This window comes from Scleropages formosus, chromosome 1, assembly GCF_900964775.1.
Source record: "Scleropages formosus chromosome 1, fSclFor1.1, whole genome shotgun sequence".
NCBI lineage: Eukaryota > Metazoa > Chordata > Actinopteri > Osteoglossiformes > Osteoglossidae > Scleropages > Scleropages formosus.
In genome coordinates, this window is record NC_041806.1 from 48,416,208 (window position 1) to 48,438,387 (window position 22,180).

General features: G+C 42.2%; 1 protein-coding gene across 1 annotated transcript in view; it reads right to left on the minus strand.

Moving 5' to 3' along the window:
- The window catches only part of cd2ap (CD2-associated protein), a 34,050-nt gene that overhangs the window by 7,522 nt on the left and 4,348 nt on the right, over window positions 1-22,180 (minus strand). The window contains exons 2-13 of the mRNA XM_018736981.2: window positions 16,101-16,261; window positions 13,303-13,462; window positions 11,955-12,055; window positions 11,582-11,702; window positions 11,131-11,318; window positions 8,689-8,776; window positions 7,417-7,511; window positions 6,416-6,514; window positions 5,711-5,764; window positions 5,403-5,439; window positions 4,318-4,380; window positions 756-924 (exon numbers count right to left, since the gene is read on the minus strand). Of these exons, the coding sequence (XP_018592497.1) occupies window positions 756-924; window positions 4,318-4,380; window positions 5,403-5,439; window positions 5,711-5,764; window positions 6,416-6,514; window positions 7,417-7,511; window positions 8,689-8,776; window positions 11,131-11,318; window positions 11,582-11,702; window positions 11,955-12,055; window positions 13,303-13,462; window positions 16,101-16,261 (1,336 nt within the window). The remainder of the gene's footprint in view (window positions 1-755; window positions 925-4,317; window positions 4,381-5,402; window positions 5,440-5,710; window positions 5,765-6,415; window positions 6,515-7,416; window positions 7,512-8,688; window positions 8,777-11,130; window positions 11,319-11,581; window positions 11,703-11,954; window positions 12,056-13,302; window positions 13,463-16,100; window positions 16,262-22,180) is intronic.

Below are 22,180 nucleotides of genomic sequence, written 5' to 3' on the forward strand. Positions count from 1 at the left end.
AGACCACTGTTCGCCGAAATACAAAACGGGCCCATAGACAAGTCAGGCTCTGCATTTGTCATGTTATTACTTTGGTCTTACAAGTCATGGCAGGAATCTTGTGTCTAGTTTGCAGCTGCCATTAAGTTTTTCCTTCTACTTTAAAATACAGATGTCTCCTCTTAAGAGAGCACTCTGAAACCCCTCTCCATCAAAAGTGATCTATGTAACTCTGTTCTTTCAGGTTCAGTATCTTGTCACTTAATACTTGAACCAAAGTAAGTGTAACATAAAAATTAATGCGATTAACTTTTTGATGAAGATGGCGATAAAAGCCTAATGGAGGATACTGGAGAACAGGCAAATAATGTGCCGATTTGCCAACATGATCTTGGACAGCAAAAGTGATCAATCACATGCTGAGAAGGGTGAGGACAAGGTCTTACATAACCACCGCTTTGTGAAACTGAAAACCCAGGACATTTCAACTTTCAGAATTCCGATGTACATACTGATACATGAAGGCAGTTATATCAAATTATGAGGGTGGACAAAATTAACCTCATTTTACACTGGTGAGATGTGATAGCGTCACCAGTGGGGGAATATAGTATTTAACATGAGCCAGGGCAGTAAAAGGCCATTTAGAGCTCAGGTATCTTGAGAAAGTATGGCCTCAGCCTGCACAGGTGTGTTCATCGAAAGATCGATATGGGGAGGCAGGGGTAAACAAAAGAGGAGAAGGCTAGAGGGGGCACAGATGTAGGGGAATTTACCTGCTACTCAGAGAAGTTGCCTGTGGCTTCTCGGGCCTTTTTGGAGGGATGCTTCCAGGCTTGAGGGGGGGGCTTGGCCCTTTGCCTGGCGGAACAAGAGGCTTCTTTGGTGGGACTAAGGGGGCCGCTGGTTTGGTGGAGGGTCTGTGATCGAGCAGTGGCTTGTCACCTGTGGGATAAGAGAATAAATCAGTCATGTGACATCATACTTCACATTTTGCTCCCTTTCACACTGATTCATTGTTACAGAAGTGTTCTGATGCAATCCAGGATCTGCATTAGGGTTACAATGTGCCCTAGTTCCACATGCACTCTAATTTACCTTAACACTGGCAAGTGTGAAGACAGTGTGATTGGGTGAATGTGTTAGAGTGTGTATGTGGTCTGTGTTCCAAACAGCACATTGATGAGAACTTTCCACAGTAACCACAATTTCACATAAAGGACTCTGAAAGGAAGAGGTTGCTAATGACCTCTTTTGCACTTTCCTACATAGGCCATGAACAGCCTGTGGTTTCTTCCCCCAATAAGAAGTCTGATCATTTCTGCCACATGTAAATACACATACGTACATGCTGCAAACAGTTTGAAAATTAGCTTTTACATAAAATTGAAATTTTAGATTGAATTTTACCTCTGAACTATTTAGCTCACATTGTCTCTATGGGGGGGAAAAAAATACTACTCAAACTGAACTAATTGATGGCGTGGAGGATGGAAAATATCTACATATAGCCACTTGAGGGTATTTCTCTTCCCCTAATTGAATTTTTTTTTTTTTTTTTCGCATGTGACTCCATGGTGGTCAATCCATTCCATGCAGCTATGAATCAGTTGCATATACACTTTTAAATGATTCCCCAAGGGACTTCATGAATACCAAGAACAGAGTGAGGGTGTAATTTAACATAAGTCACAATGATAAGAGCCATGATTAAAAAAAAACAAAGAAATAAATAAATGAACAATAATGAGACCATTTTATTCACAGCAGTCATGCTTTTAAAGACCAAAACAGAGAACAATACAGGATCTGTCTGGAGAGGGAAACAAAGTTTCCCCCCCCCCCCCCCCCCCCAAAAAAAAAAAAAAAAAAAAAAAAAAAATTTTAAACACACACACACACACACACACACACACACACACACACACACACACACACACACACACACACACACGACTTGACTGGTGTGTGGGGTGCTCAGCTCTGCAACCACACAGAAAACCAGGTCGTACTAGAGATGGTGTCTAGAGGTTAAAGAGGACTGCTGGGTTCAATTCGCAGAGTCAAAAGACTGCTACAAAAAGTACTCAAGTAGCTGCAGCCTTAAGCAAACAAAAACAAATAAGCAATACAGGTGCAAATAATTTTTAAGATCACAAGTAATCCCAGCAAACTCTGTGTCATACATTTCTCATTCATCAGAGAGAACTATTCATCTCAAAGGAAAAGTGAATAAGGCTACAGCACCATATATACACAATAACGCGGTGACAGAGGACACTAACCACAGTGGGGTGAATACCCCATTTTACAGGAATAAAAACATGAAAAGTAGCACAGATGCTCACATTAAGAGGGCTCATTGCAGAGCTTAATGGCTGCTGGCTGGAGTGATTTCAGGTAACACTCCTTGGAATAGTGCAATTGGATATGCTGCTGAAGGTGCTTCTCTGTTTAGAAGAACCTTTCCGATGTCTTCAAGATATGGGAAATCAAGGCAACTGGCTTACAGTCATTTAAATCTGATGGTAACCTTTTCTTGGGAACTGGTACCTAGCAAATGTGGGGCTGGGGGGAATGGGGCTAGCAAAAGGGGTTGATATGCAGAAGTCCAAATCCAAAAATCAAAATCCAAAACTGGGAGTCTGTAGGTTTGCAGTTTTGGCTCAGATGTAGTGGAATGAGCTCCCTCTCCTTCAGAACTGCTGAATCCCTGTAAATTTTCAAGAACAGTCTCGAAGTACATCTTCTGGACCCACTTCTCTCTTGATCCGCTATGTGCTCCATAAATTTGCAGCATACTCCTCGTCCTAAACATTTTCGTATTTCCTCTGATGCAGTTCTTTAGGCAGCTACTCACGTAATGTACGCTGGTAAAAACAGTGGCACGCGGCAAACTTGCTGTACTACAACAGCCATCTTTCTGCATCTAAAGTGCTTTTCCTGTTGCAAAATGCGCTTACATTACATTTATATTTATTCATTTAGCGACATACATCTCAGAGAAGTTGTTGATGTTAAGGTACTTACAAGTATTTACCCATTTATACAGCTGGGTAATTTTACTGGAGCAATTTAGGGTAAGTACCTTGTTCAAGAATACTACAGCTAGAGGTGGGGATTGAATGGCTGAACTAGGTGCAAAGGCAACAGCTATAACCACTACACTACCAGCTGTCACTTCTCTAGTTGCAGGTCAATGAGAAGAACTGCATCTGCAGTTGAATTCATATTAATGTTATTATCTGCTTGTTATATAGTGTCACTACATGTCCAACTGGGGGTTGGGGGGGTGTCCTCTTTTACCCATACTGGCAACTGCTCATAAAATCACAGGCAATGGCTTTCAGAGCAAAGACCCAAAACAGCATGTAAATAATATTAAAAATGTCAAGAGACAAACAGGTTTGCACTTCACTGAAGTATTCCGAGCAGAGAAGGAGCTAGAGGCAAAAAGAGAAGAGAGCGCGAGATGACAGACAGAGCGGCGTCGTCGCTAATGAAAAGTAGGTCAGGAGGAAGCCCTGCAGGATGTCTGCACCAGACTTGCTTTCCTTCCTTTGCTGCATGTGAACGTCTGCAGAGAAACCCTTTCCTTGCTTTGTCAGCTCTTTTCCACTCAGCCCGTAAGAAGCAAAGGGGGTCCAACGCAGCTCCGTCCAGATGGCCACTGTGAACCTCACTGCCTACAACTGGCAAGTCTGCTCTACCGAGCTGCCGATCACCAAGAATCTTTCCGCTTTGGATCTTTAAGAAGACCTGAGTCCTCACCTGAAAGATGCTCTCCTGCAATACCCACTAAATGTCAATCACACTGGGTATTGATTGTAACAAACACTTTACTCACGTCGTACAGTGAGTGAAATGCAAAACTTGAGGCAACGTCTCAACATGAAGTTTGATGAAGGATGAAAACCTAAATCAGTGAATGAGCATTTGAGCCTGGAGGCGGTTTACAAATCTGCAGTGTAACACCACACACAGACCGTAAATGTGTCTGCGCAGGCTGCTGGGTTGACCACACCGCACACAACCCACCCTCTGTCATTACACTGGTGCCTGTCAAACTTCAGCAGGCTGCTTTCAGACTTCCCAAGAAAAAGTGCTTTTCCCACCCTCTCAAAGGCCTTCAAGGCGTTAGCCGTTCAAGGGAAAATACCAGTGTGTTACACATGAAACGGAGCACACGAAGCCTCATTAACTACGTACCACGGATTTATTAGCGAGGACGTCGCCCGGGGGGGGGCTGAGGCCAGACAGAAGCTCTGCAGAGCAATAATAGCCCTGTCCTCATACTCCAGCCCTTGACCCCAATCACCACTCAGAAGACGCCCTTACCTTTGTCCTCCGGTTTGGGCTGGGCTGGTTTCTTGTCGGCACCGGGGACCTCGGGCTTTGATGCTAAAAACCGAAACATTCCCGTTAGTCTTTTCCTCGTTCACCCTCCCCGTTTTCCCCAGTCTTTCTGCCCAAGCACTTTGAGTCTGTCAAAGAGTGCAGAGGGTGCAGTGTCAGCTGCAGGTTCTCAAGGGCAAAATGCTCACACTTCCTGTATCGAGACAAAGACGCGTCATAACACAGCATCAATACTTTGAACTAATTCAAACCTCAGCACTCTCTCTCTGTGTGCAAAAATCAACATCTTGCTTTGCTAATGCTTTTGTTAGAGATAACCAGTTATTTACATTTTCAAAGAGAATGTGTCATTTTCTGGAGGGTTTTCAAATTAATAAACTGCAAACTGACATTTTGCATTGCAGATTTTCTCTCCTCTACATCCTTCAGAAAAGTTAACTTCCTCTTCCTGCCAGGCTAGAAATGGTGATGCTAAGAACCAAAGACTACTCTTTACTAAACTATCAGTTCTTCCTAACAGCTCTATTCATACTTTTCAGCAGAAATTTGTAGTTAGTCTCAAACTGTACCCTTCACAGAACTCTTTCCCATCTGTCCTTCAAAGCATGCTTACTGGCACAAACACTTGATCAGTTTAAATATTCACTGGAAGTTTGCTGTGTTTACTGTGAATTCCTGTCCATCATCGCAGCAAAACCATAAAGACTCCTCAACACTCCCACAAAGGTGAACCAAGGCCTGTGCAACACCACCAATGCCAAAATGGGGAAAAAAGGAAAAAATCCTTAAAATTTTTCTCCATTTGACAGCCAATTAACTGTCTTTTTCCAAAACAACCTGGTGAGCTTCATGAAAACAAACAGAACGAGACTGGAGGATAAATTGTTCAAAACCCAGTTGAGAGGAGTCAATAGAAAACTCTGGCTACTAGCAGGGGGAAAAGGAGGACATTGAGTGGCTCTGTAGCACACTGAATAAACTACCCAAAACACACCACATGCTGACAAATAAACAGTTGGGAAAAGAGGAAAAAAGATTCTCCATTATATATTTTAATATTGTCATACCTGAGCTTTTTGATGGTGGCGGTGGCTTTTTGGGTTTCTGAAACAGAAAAGAAAGAAATGATCATGTAAAACCAACTTAGCTGCCGTGGGGAAATTAAGCTCATAAGGTCATCAGACTGACATTTGGATTTGTAAATAAAAAGTCAGACAGTTCTGACATGATTATTCTAGTGCAAATGTATATTTAATAAAAATATGAAGGTTACAGCAACCTGCTAGCAGGAGAGTTTTCATGTCCAAAAAAGGTGTTCACAAAATTGTCACAGGACTTCAACCTGTTCAGGGTGTGAGGACAGGTGAGCACGTACCTCTTCTGTGTCCTGTTTTGATGACACTTTTATAGATCCTTTTAAAACTGTTACCTGTGACAAATATTTTTTAAAAGTATTTAACATGTCATACAACTAACATCATTAAGTGCTTTGCCCCAGAGTTTAAGCCATATACATAGGGCATGAGGGAGGGTACACCCTGAGCTGGACACCAGTTCATCACAGGGCAAATACACACAATAGGCAATTTAGTCACTAATTCACCTGAAAAACAAATCTTTGGAAGGAAACCAGAGCACCTGGAACACGGGGAGTCTGTACAATTCATGCAGACTGTTAGATTTCAACCCATGTCTAAAGACAAAACACAGGAGCTGTGAGGCACCAGCATTACCTGCTGTGTCACTGTGCAGCACATTGAAAAATGCTGTCATGAAATACAGGTGTATCAGACAAACTGTGCTTCGATAATCATGTGTTTGTGTCTAAAGCTCCTTGTTGAAAGCCCTTTTTTGTACTGAGTGGTATCGCTTTAGAGAAAAGCATCTGCTAAATCAATGAATGTAAACACAGAAAATAAGAATTCACAGTAAAAAAAAAAAAAGAATTCTAGTAATAAATGTTTTGATATGATCAACTCTGTCACATGATATAGGCCTACTGGCATCATCATTTACCCAGAGAAGTGAATGAATGTGACAATGTTTCCATGCTCCTGATACGGTCTCACTGTGGCCTCACCTCTTTCTCGGAGTCTGAAATCAAGGTCACAAAGTTGTCAGGAAAGACCCCTTCTTTCCCGTTGACCTCTCCTCTCCACCAACCGGGTTCCCCAGTGTCCTGAAACAAAGAGGTGTGCATTTACTGAGTCTGACCACACCACCCTCATTTCGGTTAAAAATTTAATAAGTGGAAAAACCTTCACGCTTTGAGGTAAAACCCATTAAACATTCCTATTGGAAATCCAGTCACCTTCATTAATACAAAAACAGAAGCAGTTAGCCATTATCACCAGGAGATGGCGCACAAGTCTTTCTTTTGCTCTCTATCCGGAATTTTATTCACTAATTTATCTAACACATAAGCAGTAAATATAGCACATTACAACTATTGTACCATTAATATCACCCAACAATGTACAACTATTATAGCACAGTGTCAAGTTCAGTTCACAAAAGAAGGCTTATTCTTGGTATTTCTTTCATACTCTAGATTTTCTCTAATGAGTGTATGAAAAGGGTTTTATATCTTACCGTCATTTTTACACTTCCCGTAAACAAGACACTGACAAACTATGTATACAGCTCATGCCTTTTTGCTCTCCTGTTGTGTTTTAGCAGTATGTCTACACAGTTCTAGATGTTTGTAAGCACTGATATCACAAACATTAATGCCCAGTGTACCCAGTATAACTGTGCAAATGACAAATAAATGACTGTATATTACATTACAGAGCACGTACCACAGTGTGTTGCTGACCCCGCCCCCCAAATCCAGCAGGTGTCTGGGGAAAAGCACTTAAAACGACATTGGCTTCTAAGTGCTTCCCTCCGTGTCAGCAACTGGAGGAACTCGCACAGCAGGTATGAGACGGCATGTGAACTGGTCTGACAAACTGCTTTAGCACTGTCATTGAAACCTGGCATTCTGTACATTCTCACCCATTTTACTGTAGTTTAGAGCAAGGTGCTCATTAAGACCTACTTTGAGCTCCCATGGGGCACTTCTTAAGACCTACCTACCTTGCCGAGAATATGAATGATGTCCCCCTCCTTCAGATTGAGCTCATCATCATTCGTGGCTTCAAACGGGAATACCACTTTGCAGTACTCTTTCACTTCAAAAGCAAAGCAGGTAGAAACAAAGTGCTGCATTAACACCGTTGAACTGTTCTTTCCTGCTTTGAGATCAACTATTCCTACGAGCACAATGCTGACAAAGCGCTGCAAAAACTTAGAGGCAATAAACTCCTGCAACTGATTTCATCAGGAAATAAAAACATTTGCTTACTGTAAATCTTTGGAAATGCAAAGTAGCTTAATGTCCCAGAGGAAGGAGGGGGGAAAAAAAAAAAAAAAAAAAAAAACCACAGAGTATCCTTGAAGCTAAAAAAATGAGTAAATAAAAATCAACCTTACTTGCAGGCTCACCAGTAAAAGTTCAACAAATATTCACCTTTAAGCTGCTTTACAACTAAATTGCAGGATGCAAAAGCACATAAAACCAATATATGATTTTGGGTGGAGTGTAACACTGCACAGCATTACCACATCAGCAATAAAGAAACTAATTAGCTTTCACTCCTTGTCCAAAATGCTTTGCACAATAGCACTTGCAAGAGATGAGTTATAAGATCAAGTCTCAAACAAGCACTGGACGGCAGTGGAAGTCAAAGACCATTGTCTACTTTCCTTTAACGTCAAAAGAAAAAAAGGCCCAAAGCCATAAGGATCGTAATTAGAAAATGCTGGCTCCTTATACAGTACCATTTTCTAAAATATGTTCTTAAGCATGAACGGAACCTGACTTTATACACCCACTTGATAGGCAGAAGTAAATAACACCTAAACAGAACAGAAGTGTGAGACCACCTTATGTCACCTCACTTCCACAGTGTTTACAGCTCAGGTCTGGTGTTCCTGAGTGTTGGTGATCAACAACATTGTTGCACACGCTTATGGGATAAATATAACAAGAATTAGCACAAAATAGGAGGAGTTCATAGAGGAAACATTTTCTGCTCATGTTAAATTAGTTTTAATTTTCACAAGTTAAGAAAATGACACTAACTATAAAAGTCTTACAAAGCTTTTTTTGACTAAGTGACTCGAGTTTTGCGCAGACTTCCAGTCTGGTTTTTGTTTGTACATCGAGGAGCCAGGATCAAGACAACGTGATCAATACTTACCCTGGACATGGAGAGAAACAGATCAATTTGTGACCTGGGTACAGTATCATCTCACCGTTAATAGGAGGAGGATGGTATTCAAATGAATGTCAGCAGCAGTTCTTACCTTTAGCTCTGCTCTCGCCATCTGCTTTAACCGAGTCTGTCATGTTCAAAGGGGTGGGCTTTGCAGCGGATGGCAGTGATGGGAGTGGCTAAAATGAAGGAAACCACAGGATGGATTTACTGATGTGACTGGGCCGCATCGTGCGGACACTCGTCACAGGCGGAATGGTGGAGGAGGGGACATCGTTAGCCACACCCCAAAGATGAAACGTGGATAAATGGCAGTGGATCGAAACCTGGACATGTGGCTTGATGTTTATAGGGTCTAGAAGGTGCCCTGATGCTGTATCCTTTGGAAGGTAATTACCCTGAACTGCTTCAGTAAAAGTATCTACCAAGACTATGAAATGTGTAAAAAGAATTATACAGATGCTCCTCAACTTACGATTTTTCGACTTTATGATGGCGAGCTGGTGACAGACATTCAGTAGAAACCGCAGTTTGAACTTTGAATTTTTCTCGGACAAGCGATGTGTGGGGCGATACTCTCTCATGATGCTGGGAAGCAGCAGCGATCCGCATTTCCCAGTCTGCCACGTTGTCGCTATACAGATACCGCCCTGTATGTACGTTGTGTTTCGTGCCTCCATAATGTCTACAAAATGCCCATCTGTGTCTCCTGCTACTGGTGGGAAGAAGAAGAGGAGGGAGATTACTCTTGAGGAGAAACTCAAGATAATTGCCCAGCATGAAGGCGGCAAGCCTATAATGCCATCGCATGTATGCTAGGCTATGACGTTTGCTAGGTTAGGTGTATTAAATCCAGTTTCCACTTAGAATATTTTTGACTCAGGATGGGTTTTGCAGAACGTAACGCCATCGTAAGTTGGGGACCGCCTGTAATTTGTTCAGGTAATACCAAATGGCCAACAGACAAATGGAAATCAAAAGCTCAGTACTAGCAGCCACTAGGAGGCAGGACAAAAAGCTGCCCGTCACACCGGAGACAGTTGGGAAACAACTATATTCCCGTGGTGCAACAGCAGCAAGTCACCCATGCAGGCAGAGGCAGCACGGTTCCTCTAAGGTATGGACTGGCTACGTATTGCATGAAGCATGGAGTGTGAACTTGGGTAATGAGGTCTGGGCCGCTGCCATGAAAAAGGAAGAAAGAAGAGGTTTTCAAAGGTTAGAAGGCAACTGTGAATGAAGACATACAGTTCCAATGTGACAGAACACAAGAAAAAGCTGGTTGCCTGTAAAATGTCAAACTCCCCCAGTTTTATCACAAGTATGTCACAGATATTGATAATCCATCCATTATCAATAACCATTTGCCCAATGCAGCATCATGACCATCCAGAGCCTCTAACAATTGCACAGGGAGTGAGTCTTTACACCTTAAGTGGGATGCTAGTTGTCACTATACTTCATGTACAGGCAGATAACAGCATAGTGGTTAGAGATATTGCTTTTGAATTCATAGGTCTCCGGTTTGAATCTCATGTACTACTGTAGTACCCTTGAGTAAGGTATTTACGCTACATTGCTCCCGTACAAATTATGTAGCTACATAAATGGGTAAATAGTTGTTTGTAGATTGTAACAGTGAAAGTAACTGATTAAAAATGCCAGCTAAATGAATAAACATAACTATACAAGACTGGTAGTATATTATGATATTAAGTAAATTCCAAATTAAAACTGAGTAAGTAAACAAGCTGACTGACTTCAGTTGCCCAGAATCAAAGCATTCAAAAGTGATGATACACAGCACTATACAGCACAACCTGTATCATTTTACAGAGCTAGTATTGAGGCAGTCTGTACAAACTTCAACCCTAAAATCTACTCAGAATGAGGCACTAAAATGCCTAGCAAGCAGACCAACAGCAATTGTACTGAGAAGGATTATCCAAAACAATAAGATGTAAAAAATAGAGTTCTTTCAAAAAGGTACATGAAGGGTCACAAATAAATCTAAGGTTCTTTGATTTCTTGCAAGAATAAGGTAAACACTGCATGCAGCCTAAGGAGCTGTTACACCTACAATTATTGTGGCATGCATCAATGACTCATGACCCACTTCAAGCAGCCAAACGGGTATCTTTCTAATACAGAAAGAAGTGGGGCATGTTCCGTTCAATGCTTTCAGAGGCTCAGAAAACCTGTCTGTACACTGGAAACATCTCAATTTTCCATGACAAGTAGGTTAAAGAAAATGTTGTGTAAAGGCTGGATTCACACTTGTTTTTCACACAATCCTTTCAATTTGCTTGCAGTCTGACAACTGAGATATAAAAGCTGAACTTATCAGCAGTTTAATACTGAACACTCTGTCTTTATTTGGTCTTGTAAAGCTATGTGCAGAAATTTCTATATGAGCATGCAACATTGCCAGACAAGTTTAGTTTTTAATTATTTTTTTTTAATTAAATTGTTAAAAAAAAAAAAAAAAAAAAAAAAAAAACTTCAAGCAGGCGACGTATTTTGGTTAACTTACTTTGTCCGTTTTCTTTTCTTCTGGCTCGGAGCTGGACAGACGGGTCTTCAACTTCACAGAGCCCTCCTTGAAAATATCCCCGAAGCCGACACCCCGGACCTTTTTGGGCTGAGTCACAATCCCATTGCCGGTCCCGGGAGAGGTAGGCGTAGTGGGGCCAGTGGTCGAGCTCTCTTTAGCAATGGTGTCTGTATGGAGAAATACATGTGTGGGCATGCACACACAAAGAGAAGACAAAACAATCAGAAGTCTACGAGCAGCACCTGAAAATGCCATTATAATGGCACTTGTTAAGACTTGCTCCATTACAGAACCGTACCCTTCCTGGAATGTGGGAAATCATGTCAGCAGTGTAATGTCTTGCACTCACACTACAGTCAGACAGACTCAGTATACTGGCTATGCTCAAGAGACCGGCAGACAGTATTCTTTGAAACCGTTTTCTTTTAACCTGTCTCATCGGTGACATCGCTAGTGCCTTCATCATCAGACAGCTCCAATTCCTTGACAAAGTTGGATGGGAAGAGGCCGAATTTCCCATGCAGTGTGCCACTCCACCAGCCCTCCTCAACCTGGTGGAGAAACCAGGTCTATCAGAGCCTTGTTACACTGGCTACATTTGCTGCTTCCGTTTAATTCACATTTAGGAGACACACACACACACACACGAAAGTTTTCAATGTATAAAAACCACAGTCGCTAACACCACCAAAGACAGGAGGTTTTCACACATAAATACACAATGCATTCTGCAGTCAGCAGGAAATCCCAGTGGTGCGCAAACCCTGGGGAACATCGGCACTGAGAGCAAGTGCCCAGCTCACCTCCTCTGTGATGTCGATGATTTCGCCCACTTTCAGCTCCAGCTCATCCTCATTTTGTGGCGTGTATTCGAACAAAACCTTGCATTGCCGTTTCTTTGCTTCTGTAAAAAAAAAAAAGAAAAAAAAAAACAAAAGACAAAAAAAGCTGGGTGTAGGGAGCCTTAAGGACAACAATAATCAAATGAAACCGACACAATATGCACCAACATATTTTAAAGGAGTATCACAACCACAATCTGTAAACCAGTACCAGACAGAGCAATGCCTGTATGGAATGTACCTAGGACAGAACCTCTAGCTACTCTACGACGTGCACTCATCACAGTTGGAAAAACTGGCGTAGAAAGTATGCGTGAGTGGGGTGTTATGATTCAACGAGGTCTCCCTGCACCGAGAAGACGCCCACAAGCCAGCCCTGACACACCCACACTATCAACTTAAGAAAACTGACTGTATCGGTCATAATTCTTCTCATCAATTCAACAATTTAGGAATAAAAATCAATACTGTTCTTTATTATCCATAAATGTCTCCAAGCAGTTAAGGTTTATGTGTAAAGATACTTTCTGAAATACAGTTGAGTGATTAAATGTACATCATTATGGAGAACACTGGCAGAACAGGAAAAACAATAGCACTCTGACATCTAACTATGATGTACTAAAAAAATAAATTACTAAAAGCAAGGGAATTATAAAAAAAAAAAAAAAAAAAACCTCCTCTCACATCAAGATGAATCATTTGAGTGCTCAGCTTTAAACCACTGTCCACACCACCACCCCGATTTCACAGCGATACATACAACATTCTGAGAAGACACGAAACCAAGCCACAGTGACCTCCCTATATGCTGGAAAGCAACAAGAGAGGCTACAATGAAGGACAAGTTTCACTGAAGATAAAATGACCCATGGCTGAAGTCTGGGCCAGAGCATTTGCCTCCTGTCCACAGTGGGAGCACTAAAGGAGGTAAATTACACAAGCACATGGCTGGATGATGACAGCAAAGGTCCTAACATTAACCCGTTCATCAGAAAGCACTGGGATGAAAATCCCGCATTGTGACTGTTAAGGGGACAGAACTGCTGTATGAAGTGCTGCAGTGGACACACAGTTGTGCTGTGGTTCTGTCCTGGTTACACAGTCCTTGAGCTAGCAATGGGACTGAGAAAATAAACACGAGAACTCTACCATAATTCATATTTCACCACTGTTCATTCATCTGGTAATTCACAGCAACAGTCCCTCCCCCCACCACATAGTGTTAATACCAACTCCCCAGGAGAAGTTGAAGCGATAGCAAAGTGAGAATGGGCACCAGTGGCCCATCATCTGGGCCCAGACTTACTCTTGGGGAAGGTCCTGGGGTGCGAGTGGGGCTGGAAGCCACCGGCAGGAATGCCGTAGGTGCTCATGCGCTGGACGAGGCTGGCCACGTTGCCTGAGGATCGGTCCCTCTTCACCACAGATTCCTCCTTGGGTCCGTCCAACGTATCCTTCTTTATCTCCTGGGCAAAATATTGAGACATATTTGAGCTCAATCAGCTAGACTCTGCACCAAATGTGTGACAGAACAATACAATACGAAACAATACAAGCTTTATTGTCACATCATCATCAACATAACATGTAGAGAAGAGTGAAAAATCTTGAGTGCAGCTCCAGAAAGTGCAGTATTAAGAAAACTGTATTGCTGTGCTGGAGCATGCATCACAGCAGCCATCTTCGGCACCATTGAGTGAGCACAAATCTGTCAATTGCCTCATCAAAGGAACATGCATAATATGTTGCTACCTTGTTTTAAGTTTTCCAACAATTGCTCCTCTTAAATGACTGACAAAAGTCAGAATCATTAATAGAAAAGAATATGAACATTGTGTAGCTTCAACGTCACATTTAGAGATGAATTTTACTTTTAAAGAGTTAGAAGATAAGGGGGGCACGGTGGCGCAGTGGGTAGGACCGGGTCCTGCTCTCCGGTGGGTCTGGGGTTCAAGTCCCGCTTGGGGTGCCTTGTGACAGATTAGCATCCTGTCCTGGGTGCGTCCCCTCCCCCTCCAGCTTTATGCCCTGTGTTTCCAGGTTAGGCTCCGGTTCCCTGTGACCCCGTATGGGACAAGCGGGTCAGAAAGTGTGTGTGTGGGTTAGAAGAAAAAAAATTATCCCTGAAAATCACTTTTTATTTCAACTAGCAGCTCAGATCTGGATTTGGTAAGAACACAAAAAAAACATGGGTGCAAATATTTGGATTCAATAAAAATCACATCCTGCCAGCAAACAGAAAACAATAACACAAAAACAGCAATAGGTCTAGGTTTAAAGACAGCATGTGCTTAGGTTTTTTAAGTCGTGACTAGTTTGCGGCGACCTTCGTTCCTCTGGGCTATTTGCTCGATCGTCACTTTTCAAAGACGCACGCGCACGCACTCTGAACCGCTTGTCCCATACGGGGTCACAGGGAGCCAGAGCCTAAGCCGGCAACACAGGGCGTAAGGCTGGAGGGGGAGGGGACACACCCAGTACGGGACACCAGTCCATCGCAAGACACCGTATGTGGGACTTGAACCCCAGACCCACCGGAGAGCAGGACCTGGTCCAACCCACTGCTCCAGTTAAAACATCACATTTCTGTAACACGGAACACCTGGAATATATGGATGTTTTGCTTTGAGAAAGAGAAGATTAAGTATGTCAAATAAAAAGTTCTAATTGTATAATGAAGTGCAGAGGCAGCTGCTGTTGCTCTGCCTGTTTCTCCTGGGTGTGAAATCAGAGGGTGGGCCTTGCGCCTAGCCTCAGCTTGCCTGCATTTTGCAACATGGACTCTGGCTGGGCTGATAAACCCCCGACAACACCTCCGGTTCCAAGACACTTCTGCTAGTAAGATGGCTGAAGAAAGAAAGGGAGGAATGCTGCTGCATACTGTCACTTGCTTGCCCACGTACCAGGACTAAAGGGTGCAAAATCACAATGCGTCGTCTTGCAGTGGCTATTTCTGCACAGGAAAGGAGACATCACGACTTAAATTGCTATTAATTCCCATATAAATCCAAAACTCAAATTGTGCTTCTACAGAGAGACCACATGGTGTAGCCCCTCGGAAGCAGGAAATGAAACCCGACATCCTGGGCGAGAGAGAAACAGAACTCTCTTTAAAAAGCTGCCATTAAGGTAACAATTCCTCCTTCTCTAAACACTCCAAAACTAGTTTGGACAAATTAAACCACAACACACAATCGTGTATTTCAGTTTAGATATTACACAACATACCAAGACAGATTTATTTTTAGCTTGGTTATTTCACACATCGAGAATTCACTCCATTAAAATAAGCAACTTGACACTATAACCTGATTGTAATGGCCCACATTTGTATACACCTTACCAGAGTACACGAGGTGCCTCAATCCTCATTCACTGCTCTGAATAAGTCCTGCTTTTTCTCTGGCTTGCGCCTTACCAAGAACAAACCGCCTACTGTGCCAGAGCTGTATTTGGTCAAAAAAAGACCTCCAAACTGCAAGACTTCCCAAAAAAAGGAGGAGGGCAATAAACAAAGATTTGACCACATTTAAAGAGAAATGCTGTGAGACAAAGAGCTCAAAGAAGAATTAGAAAGGGAGACTTTAAACATTACTCACTCCATCCTCAGACATTGTTTTCTCATTCCCAGCCCTAGTAAAAAGTTAGTACAGGGGACAAAACAATAAAACCGCAAACAATGTCCGGGTACAAAGTTCAGTCTGATATCCTCGCTGCTTTCAGCCTCCTTCAGAAAATATATATCCCAGATTACAGCAACATGTAGATTCAAGGGAAGAGCAACTGCAACCACATGGGTTCTTTTCTGTTCCTTTGGTGCCACAAAGGCTGCACGAGTCGCTCTGTAAGCGATCGTTTAGTTCTGTGAACAAAATGTCAATATTTGCTGGCCGTTACATGCAGAGCATTGCAGAAGATCAAATCAGAGGCCACTGGAGATGTGCTTAGAGGGAGAGCCTGTGCAGCAGCAGGGCACCAAAGGCCCACCCAGCAGTGCAAAGTATAGGATGACAGGACACATCATCTTGACTCCCAACAGTTGATTCGCTGGACAGAAGTGAGTACCCTTTACCTAGAAGTAGCTTTTCGCAGTTGGAATCTCACCTTGACAAAGTTGTCTGGGAAGAGACCCCGTCTACCGTTCAGAGTCCCTTCCATCCAACCCTCTTCCTCGATCTTCCGAACGTTCCTGATCACATCTCCTGGTCGTAGTGTCAGTTCATCATCATGCAGAGCTTCGTACTCATGTTCAACCACGACGTCCACTGGGGAGCATGAGGGGGGAGACGGACATGGGAAAAGTGAACAATGTGATGAAAGGGAGGGGTCATCCCCACAGTGCAAACAATGATTCACAGGGTCTGACAAAAAAGGGCCTGCTTTAACATGGTGGGGAAAAAAAATCTAAATCAAGAATAAAGGTATTGTCAAGTATGGTACTGTTCACAAGTTAAAATGCTAATTTGTAAAGCTGGGGTTCATTTCAAATAACACATATAAATTAATAATAGAAATGTTGTAGAGTAATTTAGGTATCTGCCAGAACATCAGGAAAAAAACCAGTCCAAAAGAGGTGGGTTTTGGACCCTTCTTGGATGCTGGGAGAAATTTAGCAGTTCTGAAGGAGAGAGAGAGTTCACTCAACACTGGGTGCAAAATGGATAACTGCTTTTGATATGTGACCCCTTTGAGTAGAACAAAGCAGCAGCTTAAGATGGTTAGGACACTTCAGAGGTAGCAAATTCAAGTTTCAGGAAGAACCCTGTTGTATAATCAAGAAATGTATTTGTCAACAAAAGCACCTGGAAAATATGCACTTATGCACATGGATTCGATAACCAGACATAATGAGCTGCTATTAAATAAATAAAATGGATGTGGATAAGAATGTCTGATAAATGAACAAATGTTGAAATGGTACCTGTCAGCCCAGAAGAGGCATATTCTGTCCAATATTAGCATTAATGCAGGTGTGAAAGGAAATGCTGCTGTGAAAAAACCCAACATCAACAGGCTCCTGCGGGATGGAACGGTGGAATTTAGTCGAAATATCAAAGCACATGTGGGCAAGTCAGACCAGCAGTTTGTTAGGGGATCAATATCAACATAACAGTAGGTCTGCAGGGCTAAGAGCACACCCTGCTGTTGGCAAATTGGAGGAGACTGTCACATGATGCACATGATTTTTTTTTCCTCCCTTTTCTCAGCTCCAGACCAGTTCCATTAGTTCTCAAACTGGTCAGTCTTCACCCCACCCCAGCAAGACTGCTTCCTCCAGCAGAAAAACTGCACCCTAAACCATGTTCCAAAGCAGTCTGTAAAGGAGCGAGGAGCAGCGCACCCAAGGAACGCAGACGTCACCGATGCCCCAGGAGGACAGAAGCCATCTTTGTTGCTACACATCTCCTCAACAACAGCAGCTGAACACTGGGCTCATTCTTGCCCTCAAACGCAAAGAGTAAATGCAGCTAGATTTCCTTAAACTCTGAAATGTCAAATTTCTCGCTGAACTCACTAAAACACTGACTTAAAACACTAAAATGATTCATTAAAACATCCAGCTGAACCAACCAGACAAAGGGACAATGTAATTTCTAGAAATTTCTTAAGGAAATGCATCTGTTCACATTTGCTCAATTACAAAAAATAATCAATAGGACATCAATAAAAGTTCCATGGATTTGGCTACGGTTATCATTTAGACCACATTTTACCCAGCTATCACAGCTTTATATGTTTCAACTGCTCTTCATAAAAACAATAATGCAATTGGTGTGGGCATCAAGAAGACACTGTGCCCCACACAAAGATACTTGTGGTTCTTTTTTTTTTTGGAAAAAAAAAAAGCTGTGAAACGTCGCATCATCTCAATTCACATTATAAATATAATTTGAATAAATAAGTGAATAATAAATAACTCATACATAGAGCAGAAGAATTTTGTTCTGTTCTGCACATAGCAGGAATTCCACCAAAGGACATAAATGAACTAATAATCTGAACTTCTTCCAGTCACTCATCTCCCCCACTTTACAAACAGCAGAGGCACAGAGTAACAGTCCACAACATCCACGCTAACAAAGACACTGAGTATCTCGAAGAGCTGATGACTTGGTATGCCCTAACCAGTCTGCTACACTCCACCACCTCTGCCCACTTTGTGGTCCTATGCCCAAGAGGTCCAAACTCAAAAGCATGAAGGTTTCAGTACTTTCTCCGATGTGATGGAATGACCCCCCTGAGAACTGTTAAATTTCCCATTCAACATTCAAAAAGGTTCTCAGAACTCATTTCTTTCAAGCTCACTTCTCCCATGATCTCCTGTGTGCTTGATAAATGTGTACATGTGTTATATGTTTAATTTAAAAAACCTATATACTGTACAGCTACTTGTGTAATGTACACTGATTTATACAGTGTATGTGACAAATTGACTGTACTCAAGAATCGTGTCTCTCCATCCAGAACTCTTTCTGGTGGTGTAAGGCACATTCTGTGTTGTTCTCGGAGATGTACCTCACCTTGGAGAAAAGCACCTGCTAAATGAATAAATGTAGATGTAAATAACAGTATGCAGAATCCAAAATGACAACAAGCAGTTCCCTCCTGTCTGACATACAGAAGGGAAATGGGGAAAGTCTCTTATATTTACTCAGAGTTACAGGTCATATATCTAAGACCCCATTATTCAAAGCATGTTTCCAAGCATATACTGAATAACTGAAATTGTGTGTGGCTGTGTGTGCGTTTGTTCGCAGGGAGGAAGGCAGAGTGTGTGAGTTTTCAAGCAAGACCTTTCTATGCCTCGTTTACACTGTCCTTGAAGGATACTACTGAGCTGATTTTGGACCTGCTTGGCATTTCCACTGACATGCCATGGAATAAGTTGGAGTTTTATAAATATTTTAAAATAAAAAAAAATAAAAAAAAAAAAAACAGCAAGTAGTACAGTGATTGGGCCTACCTCTAGACTGAAAAAACCTTGGTTTCAAATCATCCTCCTGCTTTAGTAACCTTGACCAAGGAACTTTCCCTAAATTGTTCCAGTAAAAACTGCTAAGCTGAATAAATGGGGAAATAACAGTAAGAAGCCTAACCCTAAGTCACTTTGAAGAAAAGCATCGCAACTGAAGTGTTGGGGGTGCGAAGGCGCAGCGGACTTGGCTAGGTCCTGCTCTCTGGTGGGTCTAGGATTCGAGTCCTGCTTGGGGTGCCTTGTGACGGACTGGCATCCCATCCTGGGTGCGTTCCATCCCCCTCCAGCCTTGCGCCCTGTATTGCATGTTAGGCTCCGGCTCGCCACGACCCCGCTTAAGACAAGCGGTTTCGGTCAGTCTGTGTGTGTGCGTGCGTGTAAGTGAAGTGTTAACAAATTAAAAGAAATCTTGCATAATAATCAGTACATATTCTTTGTAGTATGGTGCTGTGTACATTATTGCCTTCAGCTGCTGCCTTCATTTCAATGTGTTACCATAAAGCACACGATACTCTTAAATTTTACTTAAATACAATACATAGTGAATGATTTAATCAGCAAAATAACTAAGAATATGGAGAGTTATGAAACGGTAATTATTACATACTGGTAAGGTAAATACAGAATGAATCTGAAGCATTTTACACTCTCTGCATCACATTCACCTACAGAGTACCAGTTTTTTTGGTACTGGTGTCTCACTTTGCGTTTTATATTTCCCAAGTAACTTTAAAAAGCTAAATGATCTGAGCCCCTCCAAAGCAAAAAGACAAAACGCTGTATCTCTTTCTATTGAGCCAAGGCAGCAATACCACACAACCGAGATGGCTTGCTCACTCCAAAAGTCTTTCAGGGGCAGGGGAGGGAAAGAAGAAAAAAAAAAGAAAAAAAAGAAAAAGCTCTGATAAGGTAATTGCTTCCTCTTTGGCAATCATAGTAAATTGTTTACCACAAACCATAATTTGAGAGCAGAGAAAACATTTTCTGTACGACTGCAAAACAATACAGAGGGCGGAAGGATGGCAGAGATATGGAAATTCTGTCACCAAGAGGAGACATTGGAGGCTCTGCAGGAACTCAGACTTTCAAGAGTAGAAATGAGAGGACAGACAGATCGGCAGCTTCTGTGGGGCCGGGAGAGTCAAAAGAAACACAAAAGCTGCCACTGAACGTTTCTGCTACAAGAGCTTTTGTTCTGTACAGTCATAAAAAGCAAATTTTTAAATGAAATACCTGCAAGGTAAAAATGAACATCACTGTGGGTTGACAAGCTGCATAAAAACATCTGCAAAACTTGTAATATGACATTCAGAAACAGCTGGAAAAAATACATTAACTTATTATATTTACTAATTATAAATGGTAGAGAACCTTCAGACAAATTATCAACAAAAAAGGATTTAGACTGCTTATGTTTTCTTAATAATTAAATTCTAGTACAATCCACTGCACAGATAAACATCCATGACTCTCAACACCCTTACTGTGAGCTTAATGTCTCCAAGTTAAGTTATCAGACCTCGCTCTGTGCGTTATAAATGCTCCAGATTAACTACTCAAGAGATGGACCAATCTAGTAAAACTGTGTTTGTCTCATTGGTCCTGTTTGTAAGACCTGTGAAGACCAGTGAAATCCAAGAGAACATTTCTTGAAAGTCGGCTCAAAAGATAAGCAGGGGGACAGGGCCAAACTCACAAGAAGATTTTGGTAAACGGTAGATGAATACTGAGAGTGACACTGACGGGATCGGTGTACTAATGCCAGATGCACAAGTGGTCTCCAACAACCGCACCAATCGATATAATGGTCTACTGTGGACGTTCACCACCCATGCTGCTAACTGATGGGAGCAATGCCAAGGGCCAGCCATGGGCACAAATTATACCAGCTAGAGGGCTGGGGAGGCTGCCATGCGCAAAACTGGTTCTCAGTGCCCTGCAGCAACAGACAGAGGAAGTCAGTGGAAATTGCTGCTCTGCCACACAACCCCTAAAGACAAACAAATGCACTGAAACCTCATGCAGAATCACGCAGAAGGTGATATTGGCATGCAGGACTGAGACTAAACACATGGTACTGTAAATCTGAAGCACGCTGTTCCGGCCAAAATAATTCACCAACAGACACACAGGCTGATTGCAGGTTTGTTATTATTAATTTGTATTTAGCTGCTGCCTTTGCCCAAGATCACTTACAATGTTAGATACTGATAAGTTCCTTAGTGTGGTCTATCTTCCCATTGATAGAACAGAGAAATGTAGTACACATACATTTACACAGTGCAGGCAATTTAGAGTCACCAGTTCACCTGAAATATGTATTTTGGACCGTGGGAGGAAACCCAAAAGGAAATGACGAGAACAAGCAAACTCCACACAGAGTGAACAAGGATCGAACCTGCATCCAGTCACAAAGCATAGGTGCTATGAGACACCTGTGCTCTCTGCTGAGCTGCTGTACAAAGTAGTCCAGGCTGAGATTTACCTGTCACACTCTCATCATAACTATTATGATACTGCTCTATTTTTCTAGTTACCTGCCAGTACATGACTACCGAGTTACCTAGAGCACTCAATATTACCGTTGCACAAACTTATAAAGACTGTACAGAGAAAATGTGTTTTTAATGAGTCCATTAAGTGCCCCACTGAAAGGAATAACTTTAAATATGCACCCATTTGGCCTTCCACCCAGAGCCATAACGACTGCACTGTGATGTCCGAATAAAAGCATGCAATGTGCCTGCGCTCTGTTACTTTGCTACTAAGCAGTGGTTGCTATAGAGTTTCAAAAAATATCCAGCACAGGACACAGAGTTTAGAGACCTAGACTAAAAGCATGGTGTATATATACTTTAACACATGCAACACTTTATTTACAAATAAAAGCACTATTGTATACTTGAACACACCAGCCTTGGCAGTACAATATCATTATAAGACTATAATGGCAGGCCTTGTTGCTGGCTAGGGGTGTACAAAAAAAGAATGTTGGTATGTGCTAAACGAGTTATTTTAAACCAGTAATATAACCTCAAGTGCACATTCCGTTGGTGCTCGTCATTGCAGTAAACTAAGCCCTGCCTGTTTGCCGAAAACTTTGGCATGGAGGTGAAATATTGAAACCTGGCATACTTCCATGCCTGTAAAGTTCCAGGGCCAAACTGTGATGGCATGGTTCCACCTCTCACTCTGCGTTGAGCGCTCC